This window comes from Thunnus albacares, chromosome 16, assembly GCF_914725855.1.
Source record: "Thunnus albacares chromosome 16, fThuAlb1.1, whole genome shotgun sequence".
Lineage (NCBI taxonomy): Eukaryota > Metazoa > Chordata > Actinopteri > Scombriformes > Scombridae > Thunnus > Thunnus albacares.
Window position 1 is genome coordinate 9,398,628 of NC_058121.1, and position 17,978 is coordinate 9,416,605.

The 17,978-nt window shown below is 40.9% G+C and overlaps 1 protein-coding gene across 5 annotated transcripts in view; it reads left to right on the forward strand.

Moving 5' to 3' along the window:
- The window catches only part of gphnb (gephyrin b), a 95,255-nt gene that overhangs the window by 43,370 nt on the left and 33,907 nt on the right, over positions 1 to 17,978 (forward strand). For all 5 annotated transcript variants that reach the window (XM_044377445.1, XM_044377447.1, XM_044377446.1 and 2 more), the window contains exons 5-8: positions 3,243 to 3,337; positions 3,453 to 3,519; positions 8,975 to 9,247; positions 10,681 to 10,815. In XM_044377445.1, the coding sequence (XP_044233380.1) occupies positions 3,243 to 3,337; positions 3,453 to 3,519; positions 8,975 to 9,247; positions 10,681 to 10,815 (570 nt within the window). The remainder of the gene's footprint in view (positions 1 to 3,242; positions 3,338 to 3,452; positions 3,520 to 8,974; positions 9,248 to 10,680; positions 10,816 to 17,978) is intronic.

The following is a 17,978-nucleotide window of genomic DNA, read 5'->3' on the forward strand; positions in this document are numbered from 1 at the left end:
ACTCATTTACCACATATTACTGGTTTTCCATAGCTGTGTTGTCATGTTATACTGGTGCCCTTGCTAGCTGTTGTTATTGAACACCTTGTAACATATTTCACTCCTTTCCCACAAACATTTCCTTTATCTCTTGTCTCTTCCTCTTACCTTTTGCTTTAAGAGACATTTTATGGCAATAATATTTTCTGATAGCTTGCAGCATATACTGTATGTTGAGGTATAGATGGGTGTGATGGACAACAGTATACCAGTAGTTGAAAACCCATGTGAATGCAGTGCCACAAAGTTCAAACACTGTCCGTAGTTGTCATTTGCTGCTGCTTGCATTGATTTGTAAATTTGGGATCTTAAAGGAGATAACATGCTTTTTGTGATTTTCCGTTCCATTTTTATACTGTTATGATGTCAGATGTCTATGTTAAACATAGTCAGAGGTCCAGAACCTGAGGTGAACGTGTGTTAAATGCTCCCTGCAAGTCAAAATCCAGGGTTTTAGCCTGCTCTGAGCACCTTGTTTGCAATGTTACCTCTACTTCTCCCTCATGATGACTTCAGATTGTTCGCGTGTGCCCACAAATGGCCTCTGTTCCGTAGCCTTTGTTGTTCCATATGTTGTTCACATTGTCCACTTGTTCGGATTCAGGCTTGAACATTTATGGATGTATTTGAGAAGTTTTTGTTTCAAGTAAAGAACGAGAAAAGGAAGTGAAATCATACTACTACCATTTGTTGAAATAGCCTCCCGCTGGCCAATCAGAACAGAGTGGGCTCATCAGGGAGGGGGGCCGTAAAGCAACAGGAGCTAAAAAAGACCTGTCTTAGACAGAGGCTGAACTGCAGGAAGGGCACAGTAAGGGGTTGGAGGTTAATCTATTGCTAGTTTCCATCCAATAGTTGCATGCTCCATTAATTGCCTTCCCCAGGCAAGTAGATTGATTTCTGGTGAGTAGCCTACAGAGCGGGAAGCGTGGAGGAAGTATAGGACATGTCTGCTCCAGGACAAAATTTTCAACTTCAAACAATTTCTGACCTGAGACATGAAAGCGCTCCCTACTTTCTTTGTACATGGATGCAGCATTTTTGCAGACAAAAAGAGCCAGAGGAGGCTTTTAATACATATCATTTTGTGTGATTTCATCACACACATCCTCATAGTCTTAGAGTCCTTCTCCTGCCCTTGTGATAAATCCCCTCACTCTCATCATACACATGTAATTAAGACAAAATCTCACCCATTTGTTCCTGTAATTAGAAGATGTATGCTCAAATCATACATCTTGTACACTCCATCTGAGTGCATACCACAAAGAACTGCTGAATCAAACAAACCCATATCCTTTTCTCCCAATCAGTGACTTTACATGATGTATGATGAAGTATGAATCCAGCCTCACCCCTCCCTCTCTCTCTCTCTCTCTCGCTCTTCCTCCTTCCCTCTTGTTTTTATCTCACCCCTCCTCAGTCCCTCCCACACTCTTTTCCTTCTCCTCATCTCTCTTCGCTCCCTCCATCTCTCTCTCTCTCTCTTTCTCTCTCTCCTGAGTCCAAGCCCACAGTGCTCATCAGTGGCTCTTCTCCTTTGAAGTCTTTTCTCTCCCCTCTCCCTCGCTAATGGTGCGTTTGAAGTGTCACTCAACTCAAGGGCACCCAACACACACAGCTGGAGGAGAAGGCACTATCTTCTCCACCATCTATCTGTCAGGAACGTGCCGCATCAACAGCGGACCCACAAACTCATGCACAAACATATGTATTTGTTGCACATGTCCCTGCAAAGATAGTGATACTTACAAAGCCACAACCTCTAGAGACCAAATGTCTCCCTGCTGATTTGTATGTAATAAAATCCCACTTGACTATCCAAATCATGCAAGCACATGTTGCGTACAAACTATGATGAACAACTGGTTTTTCTGTAAAATCCTAAGCTGTAGGACCAACTTATCCATCATTAAACTGCTTAATTAGACAAGCTGGCCAAAAAAAAGACATATTCACATATTGATTCCAAAGATTTAATCAATCTTGATTGCTAATGGGGGATGTAGATTGGAAGGAGACAGGTCAGATAAGGATTTTCCAGCCTTCAGACAGTTGAGACATGGATTGTGTAAGAGAGATTGTAAATCAATATTTGAAGGGCAGTCCTGATGTTTTGATTCAAGACGTGCATTCAGGAGGTTGTTGGAGAAGTGTGGGCTATCATCAGCATTTCCCGGTCATCTACATGACATCTGGGATTTTGCTTACATAGCACTTGACCAAATGTTTTTGTCGGGTTAGAGCTTTGGCTAAAAGCATGAATGTTGTCCTTCTGACAAGATGGCAACTGGTCAAATGCAAGTTAAGGTGAAAGTGAAGGTGGAGAAATGAATCAGTATCCAGCTACTTTAAAAGTCCATGTTGAAATGAATTATTTTAACTAAATGCCTTGTATGTTTGTGTTTTTTTCTCTATGCAACTTTAAATTTATTTGCTCTGCATGTACAGGCAACGATATAATATTCAGAACATTTTTACTTTTGTTCCTTAATGTAACTCACTTTGCTATGCTGATTTTTACAATGTAAGTGTCACATTTAGTACCTTTATTTCATTTTAGTTCCTACTGTAAATTGCTGTCATTTCATTGCACATGGTATCACATATGGCGATCTGAAATCTCATGTAACTGTCTCATTTGCTCCCATCTGCTTGAGAAATATCTTCTGGGAAAACAGCCCTCCTGTTGGTTTTCTTTTATATAAATAATATTTGAAAAGTGTATTTTATTGCCTTTTTGCAAGCGAACCAGAGTTTGTCAACAAAAAGCTAAATTATTAGACAGTCAGGTTGGAGTTTTAGGTAACATAGGGCAGATTCCAGTCCTTGTAACTTTACTCATAATGGATTTTTCCGTGTGCAGTTGTTAGGCTAGCTTTTACACTGCTGTGCATCAAATGCCAACATTCATCTCTTTGTTTGAATCTCTGTTGTTTCAATTTGATTACATTCTCATCTGTAATGAGCAGCACGATAGTTTTCTTGGAGGAGGAAGCAAAACCAACATTTTTAGTTGAAATGACATGGCTCTCACCTTCCCATATAAAATGAACTTAAGGAGTAAATGCTCCAACAGTTGATTAAACCACTCCTAAGATACTTTAGGTGAACACACGGTTAGTTAAACTATGATCACACTAATGACCCCCCCCACCCACCCACTCCCTACTCCCTACTCCCTCCCCCTCTCTCCTCTCCAGGCCACTAAGGAGGTGATAGAGCGCGAGGCTCCAGGGATGTCTCTGGCAATGCTGATGGGATCCCTCAACGTCACACCACTAGGCATGCTATCCAGGTCAGACACACACGCTCACACGACACAACCAAAACACACACTGACTTGTCGCACTCGTTCTGCACCTTCTGCCTCTGTATTAATTCAAACTTGCCTCTCTGTTTGCGTGTTACAGACCTGTGTGTGGTATCCGAGGGAAGACACTCATCATTAACTTACCAGGAAGCAAGAAAGGCTCCCAGGTACAGTAGGACGTTTCAAGAGTTGCAAACAAATGTATTGTACCAGCTCAGCTTCCATCTGTGGATGTTAGGGTTACAGTAGGTTTAGTTTAGTTGCTGCAGTGCAAACGTAAAGGACAGGATCACAATTTTTCAAAGCAGCAGTCAGGTGCCCATATGAACATTGAAAAAGATTTAGCTCACTGTAATCATTCCTCCTGCTCATACTGACCATTAGAAGATCTCCTCCAAATCGGTTTACAATGTAAGTGATGGAAGACAAAAATCCACAGTCCTCGTTTTGAGCAAAAATGTATCTAAAAGTTTATTTGAAGATAATATTTGGCTTCAGCCGTCTGACTTAATCAAATAAAGTGGATATCTTCCACATTTACAGTCATTTTAGAAAAAAAAACTGACGTAATTTGGCACTAAAAGACTAACCTTGAAAGATATTGACTTGATTTGACTCATTTGGACAGCTGAAGCCTAATATTATCTTCAAATAAAATTTTAAATACATTTTTGCACAGAGGGAGGGCTGTGGATTTTGGCCCCCATCACTGACATTGTAAGTGCGTTATGAAGGCATCTCTTAATAGCCAGTATGAACAGGAGGAATGATTACAGCAAGAAAAACGTGTCAGTGTTCATTTGGACACCTGACTGTTGTTCTAGGACAAGCTTGAAACATTGTGAACTTATCCTTTAAGTGGAAACTGATTCACCTGACCAGTGTGATTATGTGATGATTAGGACATTTTTTTGTGATTGTAAACAAAAGAAATATCTGTTTGGTACAGTGACAATTTCAGATCCCAATAAATTCATTTTCAATATCAATTTCAGATTTAGCCTCCAATATAAATATCACTTTCAAGACAAAATATAGCAAAAGGCAGCACCTACAATGGTTGTCTCTATACAAACAAAAAAATGTAGGATACATACAGCAGCAACCAGTGACCCCTTCTTGGATGCTGCATCTAGGTATTAGCTAGCTATTAGCTTAGCATTGTGCTAGTAGCATGACTTCTAAAGGTCATCTTCACTTAGATCTATGTGTCTACATAAAGTCTTTACCTGTTGTGTGCAGTATGTGTGTGGATTTGAAGGTGTAGACTTTGACACTGTGTGTATCTGTGTGAATTCATTTAATTGATTAATTGATGTTCCTATATGTACAAAGGCATAGCTACACAGTACACGTGTGGGCTTGTGTTTTCATGTATGTGTTTGTTCACGTGTGTGTGAGCATGTGTTCGTATGTTAATGTAAACCTGTATATATATGTGTGTGTGTGTGTGTGTGTGTATTTGTGTCCACCCACTGCTGTCTCTTTCTCTCCCTCCATCTGTCTCCCTCTCTGCTGTGCTGACCTGCACATCTGTCTCTGTCTCGTTGCACGCCCGCTTCTCCTGATCGATTTTAGTATTTCTTTTAATCAATTACACCACCTCTCCCCCATCTGCTGCCTTATTAGTGTCTCCCTCATCAACCCCCAGTTAAAGTTAACGGCACAAGCAGCCCATTGCAAGCTTTTATTATAATGATCTCCTGTCATAAAGATAGCGGGGAAGTCCAGCTGAGCCAGCCAGACGCAGCCCCTTATGTCAGAGTGTCGGCCGTGCATCTTTTAGCTGCTCATTTAGTCTCTTTGGCCTCATTCACGCTGCACATAAATACAGTCTATCTGTACATTCTGTTCGCTATATTAATGAATTCAATCATGCCCTTGTACTAATTGTACCATGGATATATAATAAGTGTTCCTGTTGTTTGCCTTTTTGACCACGTTGTAATGAGATTTCAGTTTTTTATTTTAAAAATGGTGAAGCAGAGGATATGATTTCAGCCTCAAGAGTTAGCGGTCCAGAAAATCTCCGATGAAACCTGCCAAACTGATCTAACAATGTCATGACTTTGTTTTAGTGTTCCATGACTGTGTAAATGATTTTATGAATACATATTAGGAGGGAACACTGAAGCCTTGTACATTTAGAAAATGCTCAAATTCAAAACTAAATGTGTTTAAAATAGTTTGATAGCAAGAATGTTAGTAGCCAAATGTTACTGTATATCAGTTAAGCCCTAATTTTCAAAATAAGCAATAGTGTAGACCAGTGGTTCCCAAAGTGGATGCCAAGGCCCCCTGGGGTGGATGTCATTCTATATTTATTGTGCTTTTTAATATTATTTCAGCGTGTTAAATTGAGGTGACATTTTACATTATGTTTTATATTTTGTTTTTAAATATTAAAAAAACAGGAAATCACATAAAAAAAAACGTTTAATATGCAGTGAAACCTTAGCAAATGACGACTCACAGTTGCCGGTTAACATAGTAACATGGTTTTTGGCTGGCAAATTCTTCATGTGCTCAGCATTAAGAAGGGTTTCCATGACCAAAAAATGACATCATAATTTATAAAAACATGCTCATTGTTTCCACCTTTAACAAAAGATACAGGGTAATAGGAGATGAAGTGTGTGAATATGTGTTTGAATGATATTTCAGTTCAGATATTTCATTAAGCCTGTTGGTCAACTGACGGCATTTGGTGACATCATCACTACACATTATAATGTTTGGTGATGAAGCTTCCTCCCGTAGTGATGATATTTACCTGTGAGGAAGACATTGATACCCACTGTGATGACATTTCTACACACTGCAATGACATTTCTGTCTAGCGGGACAGATATTCTTTCAGCAAAAGCCACGACACTGATTGCAACTTCACCCTGTTGATTCTTGTTGAGATCTGATCACTTATCACTTATTTAGACCTTGCATTGCATTCATGTCCTTGTTTCAGTGTCATAAAACTTAACCCCTTTGTCTGTTCTATCTGTTTATGTGTGTATGTGCTTGTATGTACAGAGATGTTTGTATTAATGATACTGTGACGTGGACAATGTACTGTACACACTGTGGGAACAAATCCTCCATTTAGGGACAAAAAGTAAATGCATAGTACGGTGGGGTATATCACTGCCCACCATATCTCATCTCTATTCACTCTAAATCACAGTCCTTTATTTTAAAGACATGTTTCTATCGTCACAATGATAATATTCGACAGTGGTTCCCAACCACTGGGCCACAGACTGATACCTGTCCACAAAACCTTTGCTACCAGGGAAAAAATATGATTCGACAAAAAATTACTTATTATATATATTTACTTATATTACTTTATTGTATAATGTAGTTTAGTAGAAGTATAGAATGTGACCTCATATATTTGTGCAGTAAATACTTTGGATTTATCTTGTGACGACCCCCAGGTTGGGGAGTTATCGCTCATTAGCTTGTCAATCTATGTGTGCTGTGTTCCTATTGCTGCTGCAGCTAGCTAACAAGAGTAATAAACAAAAACAAACATTGTTTGAGATTTTCTTCAGGGGGCAGGGGAGGTAAAAATCCTAATGTGGGTGTTATAATATCCTAACTTTTTTTCAGTTGTGTTCAGTCGTGATAAACCCTCAAACATACACACACCCAATCTGGAGGAGGACATTGTCAATATAAAAACATTCCACTTTGCTAAAAACTTTTGGATCTAAGACTAATGTCTGTTATTGTCCATCTTACTGTCTCTTTTTCAGTTTCTCTCTCTTTTCTCTTCCTTTCTTCTTCACTTTTTCTCTCTGTCTCACTTTCTTGTAGTTTCTTCGAGCTCTCTCACTCACTAAACCTCTGTCTCTCTGAGTCTCTTGAGATCTCATCCTCCATGTCTCTCTCTCTCTCTTTCTGTAAGTCTCTCACCGTCCTCCCATGCAGCCGTCCCCCTCACGACCACCACCACCACCCCTTCAGAACAGCGGTGCCCTCCCCTCCTCTTCATCCCTCTCTCTCGCTTGTGTTTCTCATCCGCTGGCAGTATATCCAGGGATTCTGCTTTTTAGTGTTCTTGACAGTTACTCTCCTCCAGGACAAAACAGAGGATAAGAACAAGGGGGTGAAAAAAAACGCTCCTGACGTACCTAAAAATTTCCCCAGCACACAATGAAAGAACAAAACGGGAAAGGAGGAATGTCACCAGGCTCTTGACACTATCCTCACTCCTTTTTTTTTTTTTTGCCCAATCCCTCTCCAATTCAGCCCAACCCACCTGGACCTCCTTTCCATGTCTTCCAAAAATGCTCAGATGTGGGCTTCAAACACACCAGCAAGAGGCGTAAACAGTCTACTATGTGCTGAGGGGTTTGAGTGGAGTGTGTGTGTGTGTGTGTGTGTGTGTGTGTGTGTGTGTGTGTGTGTGTGTGTGTGTGTGTGTGTGTGTGTGTGTGAGGGAAGGTGGGGGTACCGGGTGGAAAGGTTACCTTGCGGCTACGCAGCAGGCTTGTGGTCGAATACTCAGATTAACCTATTCAGATGCTTTCATCTCTGCAATCCGATCAGAGTCCTTCTAGTCTCCTTTTTGTATTTTTCATGCACAGTGGTGGAGGATGCTATTTCAGGCATGCATGCATCCTAGTGTGTGTGTGTGTGTGTGGATCCACTGGATTTAATTTAAATCAAGGTTAACGTCATCATAATTTAATCCAGATTGTAAAACGAGACGTCGAGTGGGAGAGGTTGCTCCGAAAGCCCTGTTCGCCAGCCAGCGTAGATACTGTAAAGCGTGTGGCCGATTAATAATGTATCTTTTCAATGCTTAAAATACACAGGAAGATAAATAATTTCACAGATTAGCTCTTGTCTCAGGAGTAAGGAGAATGGAGCATTTAGCATAGCAGAGGAGCCCACAGGCACACTGACACACAGAGAGGAAAACGGAGATGGAAGGAGGAAGGAAGGAACACAAGCTAGTACAAATGTGGCCAGAGGGAGGCGCTGTGATCTGCTGAGGTAGAGGAGGAAATCTCTGCCTTTCTCTTCCCCCACTTAGAGTGTTTTTTTTTATTTCACTGCTCCAACCAGGGTCACGTACAGCAGTTGTTGCACAGAATCGAGCAGATGACAGTATTCCTGGTGGCATCAGAGACACATGCACTTTCAGATACCTGACCTGTACTGTAGAGAGCCAGGCTTTTATCCAAAACCAGCTTATACTAGAGGACAACATTTAATCCTAATATTTCCTTGTTTTATGATCTGCTTCCATTTTATTTAGCTGTGAATTCTGTGTCCTGTTAATGTAATCTCATCTCTTCCTCCATGTTTACTTGTCGTTGAGATAAATTCAGGATAATATACGTTTCCACAGCAGTAGTGATGTCATACTCACCATTCTGTCGCTTTTTAACAGAAATACAGTGTTTACTCACAGTTCGACTCTACTTTTCTACTTTTTTTGTTAAATGGTAAACTACTTTGAATGAAACAAGTCACCAAGGACAAAATGTAACATTTGTAACTGCCCTCCAGAACAACTCATATAACCCTTTTCTTCTTCTTGTTTGCAGACTGTAAGACATCTGTCACTGACGCTCTCTCCTCCCTTGTACTCCCCTTTCTGTCTTCCAGGAATGCTTCCAGTTCATCCTGCCAGCGCTGCCGCACGCCATCGACCTCCTGCGGGACGCAGTGGTGAAGGTAAAGGAGGCGGCAGACGAACTGGAGGACCTGCCGTCACCACCGCCGCCCCTCTCGCCGCCGCCCAACAGTTCGCCACGCCGCCAGACGGAAGACAAGGGCGTGCAGTGCGAGGAGGAGGACGAGGAGAAGAAGGACAGCGGCGTGGCGTCCACCGAGGACAGCTCCTCCTCCCACATCACCGCCGCATCCATCGCCGCCAAGGTACCAGGACAGAGAAGAGGAGAGGGGAGGGTCTTCTTAGATCAGTTTCCATCCATTTCAAGCTGTTTGTCATCTTTACATGTCCACACATTACATTCATGCAAATATGTTTAAGGTGCTATATGTAGCAATTTAACATTAATGAGCCATCACCAAAATTATTTACAAAGATTAAGACTTGCAGCATGTATAATATATGCCTCTATACTGGCATTTACTGTATCAGTAAGTTGTGAGAAAGCTGGACTACTTTACTACATCAAACTGGAAGTAGGTGCTGTTTTTTCATAATGTATAAAGGCGATGCAGTGAGGACAAAAAGACAACAAAAGGAAGACAGGAAGAAGTTACATAGCAACAGGAAGTACTGTAGATGCATGATAATAACAGTGAAATTAGCTAATGTATGAATATGTGAAGCATAGTTCTGTTAGATACAGTATGTCATCAGTCTTTGAAGAAATTACGATTCAAAGCGCTTTAGCAGAATTGCTACTGATCCAGGCTTCCAGGAGACTGTCATGACACCAGTGTTTCATGATAAGTTTGATCATAACATATCAGTGTTTAAAGAATGCTACAGGTAACACCTGTAAATTATAGATTTACTGTTTTTCAACCCATACCTGACTAAAAATGTCTCGGCTTATTTATAAATGTGAATGAAAATTACTCTGTTGCTGCTTCCCGCTGGGCTTAGATACAGTCCAACTGGGCAATCATTTACACCTTCAAAATCTATGATTGATCTCCTTGCTAAAAACAGGAAGTGCACAGTCAAACATTTCTATTGCTTCTATTGTGTCAGTACAGAGACATCATCATCATCATCCTCATCACCTCGATTTGAGAGTGAATCTATCCTTTAACATAACCTTGTCATGTATCTCTGTGTATCATACGTTTGTGACTCAGCATACATTTGTGTGTCTGTGTGTCATGTGTGTGTGTGTGTGCAGTCACATGTAACATCAAGTATCTCTCCATACCCATCATCCTATCCTGCCCTGTCCGCAGCCTGGACCCTGCTTTATGGCTCCCTGTTGTCAGGGTAACATCCCACCTCATTGTCCAGTCACAGATGGATGTTGGTAAGACTCCGCCACCCCGATATCTCAACATTATTTGTCGCCGTCATGTCCTCATGTCATATTTTAGAAGTCATCTGCTGTTCATCTGCATCAACCCTGTGAGTGTATTAGTTTGACATACAACGACGTATCTGAGATGTTGGAATATTTGTCCTCTGGGCCAGTGTGTGTGTGTGCGTGTGTGTGTATGTCTGTACAGTAAATAGGTTTGTAGTGATACTGTATATATGTGTCCTCCTGGATCATCACTATCAGTATGTGTGTGCGTGCCTGCATATGTTGCGTATGGCGTTTATATGCGTGTCTGCATACGCTTGTGTGTGTGTGTGCGTGTGATCTCAGATCCCAGACTCCATTATTTCGCGGGGTGTGCAGGTGTTGCCCAGGGATACGGCCTCTCTCAGCACCACGCCCTCGGAGTCGCCCCGCGCCCAGGCCACATCCCGCCTCTCTACCGCTTCCTGTCCCACACCCAAAGTAAGTACACGCACGCATACATGCATTGACATAAACACAGATTCTTCACTGTTGTACTTATATCCTTGTGAGGACTTTTTATTGACGTTAATTTTTTAGCTAACCGCTGAACCTCAGCACTAGCTTTAACTGTTATCATAAATCAGTGGTTTCCAATCAAGGTGCAAGATAAATCTAGAGAGAAGATTTTTTTCACTCAAACTGTGGAGTTTTTTTCTGAAGAATGAGGTACAAACTGCTAAACAACAGATCCAGAGAAAACCAGACTTAGACATATTAGATTAGTTTACAGATGTCACTTCACGTGATATCTAGGTATTAAAATTGAAGTTCCATTGTTTGATAAAATAATCTAATCTCTAAAAAAACTAGGTCTTTTTCCTGATCTTTCAACAGTATCACATGGTCTTCATCGGTGGCTAGAGTTTGATCAGTTGTCATGGACATGGAACTGTTGACATGCTGACTTAGAACTTCTCACCTATGTTGACTTAAAAGTTATGCATCAAAATCTACTCTGAACCTTGGAAAAAGTAGTGTGATGTAAAAGTCCCAACTCAAGGTCTTCTTACTAGCCTGCTCCAGAGATTTCAACTGTATTACACAGTCTTCATCAAAGACTTTTAAGCCAACAGAGACTAGAAGTCCTTCAAGTGCAAAAGGAAAGATGAAATCCTAACAGATACTGAGTCAACTTGTATGTCAATTAAACCGTCACCCTGACAACTGAGTAAACTCCATCTAAGATACATTTTCTGACCACTACATCTCTACATGCTCACACACACCGACACACACGCACACACACACACACACACACACACACACACACACACACACACACAAACACACACACACGCACACACACACACACATTGTCCTGACTGGTGCTTTCTTTCAGTGTCTCAATATCGCAAAGTGTGTGTTTTGTGTTTGTTTGTATGTAAAATGTGTTTTAATGTGTAAAACCCCTGTTGTTGCTGTGTGTGTGTGTGTGTGTTTACGGAGACAGCAGGTTGTGTTTCTTATGCTTGGATGCGTATGCCTACAGTGTTATTCCCCAGGTTTAATCCAGCACATTGCAAAGTTTCAGACATACACCCACAGTGAGCTCTGTGTGTCCTCACTTCAATGGGATACTTAAATATTTTGTGGATCCTTGTCCCTCTTTTTCCCCAAAATTGCTTTGTCGTCACTCTTAGCGCTGTCTGCAGTGCTAACTTGTTTCTGTTAAACTGACTCACATAATTAATCTTGATGCAAAAAAACCCAACTAATTGTAATATGAAATGTCCAAGTATCCTCCTATGTTTTAACTGATCTCTCCTGCAGGTTTTTAAAATGCCAAATGGCATCAACTCTCTCTCTCTCTCTGTCTCGCTTTCTCTCTCTCTCTCTCTCTCTCTCTTTCACCTCATCTGTCAGTGTCGCGTCTCCATGTGTCTCCTGGACAGCAGGCAGGTGCCATGGGAATAGATGATGGGGTTGCCATGGGAACAGAGGGATGGGATGTTAGTGGAGGGCTGGGTGCATAGGCGGGTCATGCGACAGACGAGGCAGCCAAAGGAGATCTCTCTCTCTCTCTCTCTCTCTCTCTCTCTCTCTCTCTCTCTCTGTGCTCAGGAGTGTTTGGGGTTTTTTTTAGAGCGGTGAGAGGTCAGCAGTAGAGAGATGGTGAACCCCGGCAACAAATGTTAAAAGTCTGGTGGTAATGTTGATATTTAAATATATAGTTCGACTAGATGTGAACAAAGAACAAGCTGGCATAGCGAGTACGGAATACTATTAATAAAAGACATAATAACATTATCTCTTCTGTACCAGTCTGGTCCTGAGTCCCTTTTTTCTGTGATCCTGGACACCTCAGTCCGCAAGATTTTGTGACTTTGTCTCTTTCTTTACTGATGCTGGTTTTTCTTGAGTATTGTAGAAAATTAACACACCACAGTGTTTTATAATAGAAATATTATTTCTCCTTAGAACCGGTGCTGATATTTCACATGGTTTTAACCCAAATTGGTCCCCAAAATAAAACTAGACATGTTTTTGATTTGTCCCAAAAAATAAAAAAATCACAGAATCACTCTGTGCAGACATGAGACATTGTTTTCCCAGAAAGAGAGCGATGACTGGAAACCTCCCTGCAGCACTTTGGGTTTAGCATGCTGCTCAGATTTTATACCTCAGCACTGTGTCCAGAGTTCATTCAGTTCCATTTTTGACCTTGTTTGTCGTTGACCTTTTAATGTACAGCCAATTAGATGACAGCTGTATGTGACATGAATTGAGAGTGACCCATGATAGACAGACAGGAGGAAAAAACTTCCTTCAGGTCAGGTTTCTCCCCATCCCAACAATGTCCTACAACTTCTTTTGTGCTCATTCATGATTCATAAATGATGTTTACTAGTGTCCCTTGTTATTATTGTTTGTTATTAGCTTCGCTGCTAAAGAACCTAGCCCAAATAGTTTATATAAACCCTTACCACACTTTACCTATGCACCAAGCTCTGTGCCCCACCTTGCAGTGAGCACAGCTCATGCAGCTCATCATGGTTAGAAAGCCTTAGACTTAACCAAGGTGTTTTTGACCTCAGCTGAGCTACAGAGTGTGGAACTGTAAATAATTGGACAGTAGGGAGCTTTAATGCTGCTGCTGTTGTCCCAGTGCTGCCACTGGCTCTACTGATGCAATGAGGTAGTTCTCTCCAATCACCCCCCACTTCATTAGTCCAACATACAAATACACACACACACCTGTCTCTCCAATGAAGCCTCCCCTTGTCAGTGACCCAGTTTGAGCATCGCTAGCCTGTCACGATCACATGCCAACCACATTAGTCAGCGTTTGTGTATGACGTGCGTGTCTGGACATGTGTGTCTTTGTGCGTGGCAGATAACAGACAGTTAATGGCTTTTCTAGGTATAGCTCTTAGCTTGTGTAGATGGTGACACAGGCTGTTTCCCAGCGACAAGCTGCCATATGTTCTTTGAAATTCCCACGTTGCAAGCGGCTGCCGACAGTATGTACACAATGTCCCCGGAGCCAGAGCCAGAATGGCTCTGTTCACTGATGCATTTCATGTGCCACTGTCGACTGTGTTAGTTTGTTAGCTGGGTCTTGTTGGCAGCGCTGCGTGGTGGCTTTCAGAGGAGAAGGTATGGAGTAGGTCTTAATCTTGTCACCGCCAGAGCTGTTGCTGCGGTTCCCATACAAGCAGGCCCGACACCACGGCTCACAGAGCAAAGCACAAGCAGGGAAATGTTCATCTGCCAAATAGAAACATGCATAAATACACACACGGGTTGTGTATCAGCACTTTCAGCTCAAGAAGCATTTATCAAGTTATGAGACTGTATGTGTGTGTGTGTGTGTGTGTGTGTGTGTTTTCAGGTGGATGGCATGTGTTTAAACAAAAGTAGCAGAGCAATTAAATGTGAAAGAAGTCTGTTGATTGTGTATTTTGCACAAAAGCAGACGCGTAAATGTTGCGTTTGTACATGTATGTGTCAAAGGAGTTCAGTAGTATGTTGCTATTACTGTAAGCATAAAGCCTGTGTGTGTGCCTCCAGATGCATAACGGATGTCCAAACCTGTCTGTCTGCAAAGCAACAACTGGGAATACACACACACACACACACACAGACATATACAGTAAATGTGGACAAACAAAACCATCCTTAAGGGAGAAAGTGTCCGTCTCACTCTGATATGCACCACACACACAGCTCACAGCCGACAAAATGCAAGCAGATACAAAAGGATTACAAACTGAGCATCTCTACAACCATTCATGTAACCCAATTTTCTTTCTCTGTCACATTGTCTCTTACTTGTGCACACACACAATAAAGCACACACACCGACAAACACATACACACACACATGCACAAGATACAGGGAGGGTAGTTGTACCCTTCCACTCTTGTGAGCATTTAGTACAGTTATGTAATGGTGAGTTTGGATTAATGAAGCATATGGGAGATGGGGCTTTGACTCAGAGGATGGTTGAGTGTGTGTGTGTGTGTGTGTGTGTGTTGGGGTTGTGTCTCTTGTTCTTATTCTCTCTTGAGAAATTTTGGTTTGAATTTTTTTATGTTCCCTGGTATGCTTGGACATAACAACCAAAAAACGCTTTCTGTTTTCCCAGTAGAGATGGTATTTAGATATAAAGTTTATGGCATTTTCATTAATTCTCTAGCATGTGTTGTCGGTTTATACTATAGATGAATATTACAGGATCAGCAAATGAGTTTTAAAAGTAATTTCTGGTGGCACTTTATATGAATAGTCCAAAATTGATACTCCATGATTGTGTGAAAAGTTGTCGATATTCAGTGTCTGAGCCAGGTTTATTGTCTGGTTAGCGCTATAAATGTCCATTAACTATTGAATAATCTTACTATGGCAGTGGTTTCTAACCTGGGGGTTGAGAGGAGTTCCAAGAAAAATTTGAGGGAATTATCTCAAACCATCAGAAGATGATTAATACAAAGAAAAAAATCTGTTTCACAAAATTCTGTATACTTTTTTCCGTTTGTTTTTTTTACTTATTCAGGCATGTAAATCTGTCATTCCCCCATGGACAACAGTGTAAGAATGACACCCATGTTGACAAATACTGGAATGCAACTTTCAAATTTGATTATTCAAATCATTTATCAGACAGGCCCAAGTCAAATTGCCCAAGTCAGAATGCCAACGATGGTAGCTCAAAGTTACTTGGGGGAGACTGTAACTCATTTGCTGCTCGTACAGACTCTAATTTACTGATGAGTTGTGTCAGTTTTGCGTTGAATGTCAGTTTGTGTTGAATGAACAGATCATACAAGTGGAACTTACATTTCTGCGAGAGTTTTTACAGATGTTATGATATTATTTTCCTGATGTTAAAGACTCCCATAAGCCCTGCTATTTATGATAACAGCAATTTATCTGGGTTGAGAAAGTACAACAAAATTAAAATAATTTTTTGGTTATTAGTATTTCTTTCAGACAATCTGGTTTCACTAATTGAATATCTTCCTTTTGCATTTGACAATTAGCCAATAGTCAAATAAAGTTTTGCCTTATTTTTAATGTGAATTTAAAATAAAATAGAAATAATAAATTATAATGTTTTTTAAGCCTGTCTGCTGCCCTTTCATCTACTCTCTCTTTTCAGTCTTCTACCTTTATGCATCTGGAAGTGCAAACATTATATATGCTCTGTTTATTGTATACTGTTCCAACATCCCATCAACTTGACTGATACTGGCATTTATTTTGATTAAATTATACAATGCTCTCACTCTCTCATGGTACCTTTGCACAAACTCTTTCGGGTGCTGACTGCCTAGAGGACACTGCCTCACTGGTCCTGTAGCAGGTTCTTGATTAATGGTTTGATGTATGGCTTTGGAGCCGAGGCCAAGGCTTATGGAAATTAGCTCGTCCTTCTCCGCTGGAATGTAGGAAAGGAGTCACTGTACAGTAGTGCAATTCAGCCCACGCCACGTCCATGACCTTCACCGTGGATGTATTGCCATTCTGGTCACAGCCACAAGCCAAAACAAGAGCATGTTAATATGCGCACATGTGCACAAACAGGCAAGCTCACGCATAAATATTTACTCATGTGTACCAAACCTGTAATATGTACTGTTGGCAAATAAGTGAGAGATTTTTTAACCTGCTTTCAGTATGAGCAGGGCTGTTTTCTACATAAAACAGTGTTGTTTACTTGTAAATTTAGACTGTTATTGTAGTAAATTTAGCATGCTGACTTATCTGACATCATCAGAATTAGGGCTGCAACAGGTGATTATTTTCATTGTCAATTATTCTAAGTGACAAATGACTATTTGAGTCCATAAAATACAAAAAAAATATGAAATACACAAGTTGCCAGAGCCGAAAGGGATGTTTTCAAATTGCTTATTTTATCAAACCAACAGTCCAAAACTTGAAGGTGTTCAATTTTCAATAAAACAAAGTAAACCAGAACATATTCATGTTTTAGATGCTGGAATAAGCTATTTTTTGCCATTTTGCTTGACTTACACAATTGATTATCAAAATAGTTGCTGTCTAATCAAATCGACTAATAATATTAATGCTGTGAACCTTACTCACCCGTTGTTTAAAGTATAGCATGGGTACACTCACATGATTTCAGTTATGTTTACGTTGATTCTATTCTGTATTTGTTTCATCTACGTTCACAATGCTTAATTACAAGAAGCAGTGCTTGTTCTTTCAACATTCATACAGACTCACAAGAACAATCCTGGCTGTTGAACAGTCTTGATAAGCGGTGCTTTGCAGAATTCTGACAGCAGTCAAAACAAATGTGATAGTCATGGTGTGTGAAACAAGCATAAAAATTTTGCACATGCTGTTTGGCCTAGGCCTGGTCCGTACACGTATCATAGAATCATCACTTGCAAATGAGTAGTGACAGAGGATCATTGACACAGTGAACTGATCAGACAGAGGGAGATGAATGATTTATGTCTTGGCTGTATGTGTAAGCACCGTTCCAATATCAAATCAGCCAGCTGTAGTGTGACAGATCATTGATCTGCAGCCTGTATAGCAGCTTCTCTTCCAGTAACCCAGAGCAGTACAAGAGACATGACTCCATACTGTCCATACTGTATCTGTTTAGATGCAGAAGAAAGTGTGTGTGTGTGTGTGTGTGTGTGTGTGTTTGTGTCGTGTCCCCCCCCTGTCCCCTTGGCCCTGTTTTGAGCTGTGAGGATGAGGCGGGGTATGTTCTGCTGGAGTGGCAGCGTTAATATCCGCTGGGTGCATGGGTCTGTTATCTTGCCGTGTCAAGGACCTCTGCTGGGGATTTGTGTGTGTGTGTGTTTATGTATGTTTGTTTGTTTGGGACAGCATATACAGGAACTCTTGTCCCACTACTCTTCCCTTTGGCACATTTTTGAATGTCACTACAGTGTGTGTGTGTAGACACATACCATCAATACTTGTTTTTTGTTGGATTTTTAGTTGTTTTGCCCTTCACATTCAGTTCTAGTTAAAAGTTTGGGCATACTTTCTCATTCAAGTGAATTGGGAAGGTGTGTCCAAACTTTTAATTGTTACTATATAAACAAAGTATAGCTTAGTTATATTTAGATGGGTGACATATTTAAGGAAAACCTGCATAAACAGATGC